General features: G+C 39.3%; 1 protein-coding gene across 1 annotated transcript in view; it reads right to left on the bottom strand.

Annotated features, from left to right (window-relative positions):
- ak6 (adenylate kinase 6) overlaps positions 1–1,499 on the bottom strand; it is a 6,798-nt gene that overhangs the window by 1,442 nt on the left and 3,857 nt on the right. The window contains exons 3-4 of the mRNA XM_015388888.1: positions 770–828; positions 283–428 (exon numbers count right to left, since the gene is read on the bottom strand). Coding sequence (XP_015244374.1) covers positions 283–428; positions 770–828 — 205 coding nt within the window. The remainder of the gene's footprint in view (positions 1–282; positions 429–769; positions 829–1,499) is intronic.

The following is a 1,499-nucleotide window of genomic DNA, read 5'->3' as shown; positions in this document are numbered from 1 at the left end:
AAGGGCTCCGTGTCCAGCATCTGTTGCTAAGGGCTCCGTGTCCAGCATCTGTTGCTAAGGGCTCCGTGTCCAGCATCTGTTGCTAAGGGCTCCGTGTCCAGCATCTGTTGCTAAGGGCTCCGTGTTCAACTTTTATTATGAAATATGAGCCATAAAAGCATTGTAACTTTTAGACCTGTTGAAATGCAAAGGCCTCTTCATGTGAGGCTTAAAACAGGAAAAAGGATCTAAAATCTCTTGGCCTTCAAGGTTTTAAGGACGACATTAAATAAACCAGCGTACCTGTCTTCAAGGCGGGTGTACAGCTGGGTGTTGTCGGTGCGAAGGACGACGACGATGTGGAACCAGCGCTCAGGGAACAGGTCACAGCCGTGGTAATCTACGATCACGCCACCTTCCACCATCTTTGCATCCAGCTCATCCACCACCTGAGGGGGTCCAGGAACCCAGATTAAATCCAAGATCCAGAAATCAAACACATTTCTCTTTGCCTACGTGGAACCAGCGTCTAAACGACAGAAGATTTAAAGCCTAGTTTCTTTCAGCAGGTTTAGCTGCTTTGAAAACGAATGTTGAAAACAGCAGGAATTCGCAGAAATAACGGCAGCAGATGGGATTAAATCAGAGCTGGTTTAGGAATAAAACAAAAAAAAACCTCCAAAATGTCCAATATGGACGATGTTCTCTTTACTTCCTCTTTAGAAACAAAACATTTAAGAGATTACAATGAAAAATGTGGATTAAAAAGTGAAAACGGAGCTTAACTCACCCGGTCCTCGTCCAAAACAGGACACTGGTACTCTTCATCATAACCATCATAAAGGTTGCCTGGAGAAGGATTGAGAAAGACACGCACAGGTTTTATTCCAAACATATCTGGCCGATCTTAGTGAGAAAACATATTCAGGTCCATTTCGTTATTCAGATCCAGGATCAGATTAATTTATCTGTTTATGGTTAATTCTTGGGATTTTCCATTAAGAAAAGAAAAAAAAAACTCTTGCTATTTTCATTTGTTTTGTTTGGAAAATAACAAAACAACATTTTTACATTTTATTTACCAAACGTAAAAGCTGAAACAGGAAAATAAATGTTTGAAACTACATGTTCAATAAAAGTTTAAACTGCTAATCTGTTTGGTTATCATCACTCTAAATCGTGGTTTTTATTTCTGTTAACTCTGTTCGCCTTATTTTAAACTTAAAGACACAAACCTTCACTAAACTGATCATTTTTGATCAATTTCTGTAACGACGCCACTATCACTGCAAATTAAAACAGCAAACATTTTGTTTTTGATTTGGACGGCTATAAACAATAAAAAATGCAGTGAATTTCTAATAATCTCAATCTTACATTTCTACGGCAGTTCTTTTCATGATCTTGTTTAAAAGAGTAAACCACACACGGTTTCAGATCCAATCAGTAACTTTGCAGAATTCGCTCCTCCTGGATGAACATGTTAACCTGACAACAGCCAGATGCATGTCTCGCTCCGC

The sequence above is a fragment of the Cyprinodon variegatus genome, unplaced genomic scaffold, assembly GCF_000732505.1.
Source record: "Cyprinodon variegatus isolate N-32 unplaced genomic scaffold, C_variegatus-1.0 Scaffold440, whole genome shotgun sequence".
Lineage (NCBI taxonomy): Eukaryota > Metazoa > Chordata > Actinopteri > Cyprinodontiformes > Cyprinodontidae > Cyprinodon > Cyprinodon variegatus.
Note: the sequence above shows the minus strand (reverse complement) of the source record. Positions and strands in the feature narration are given on the sequence as shown.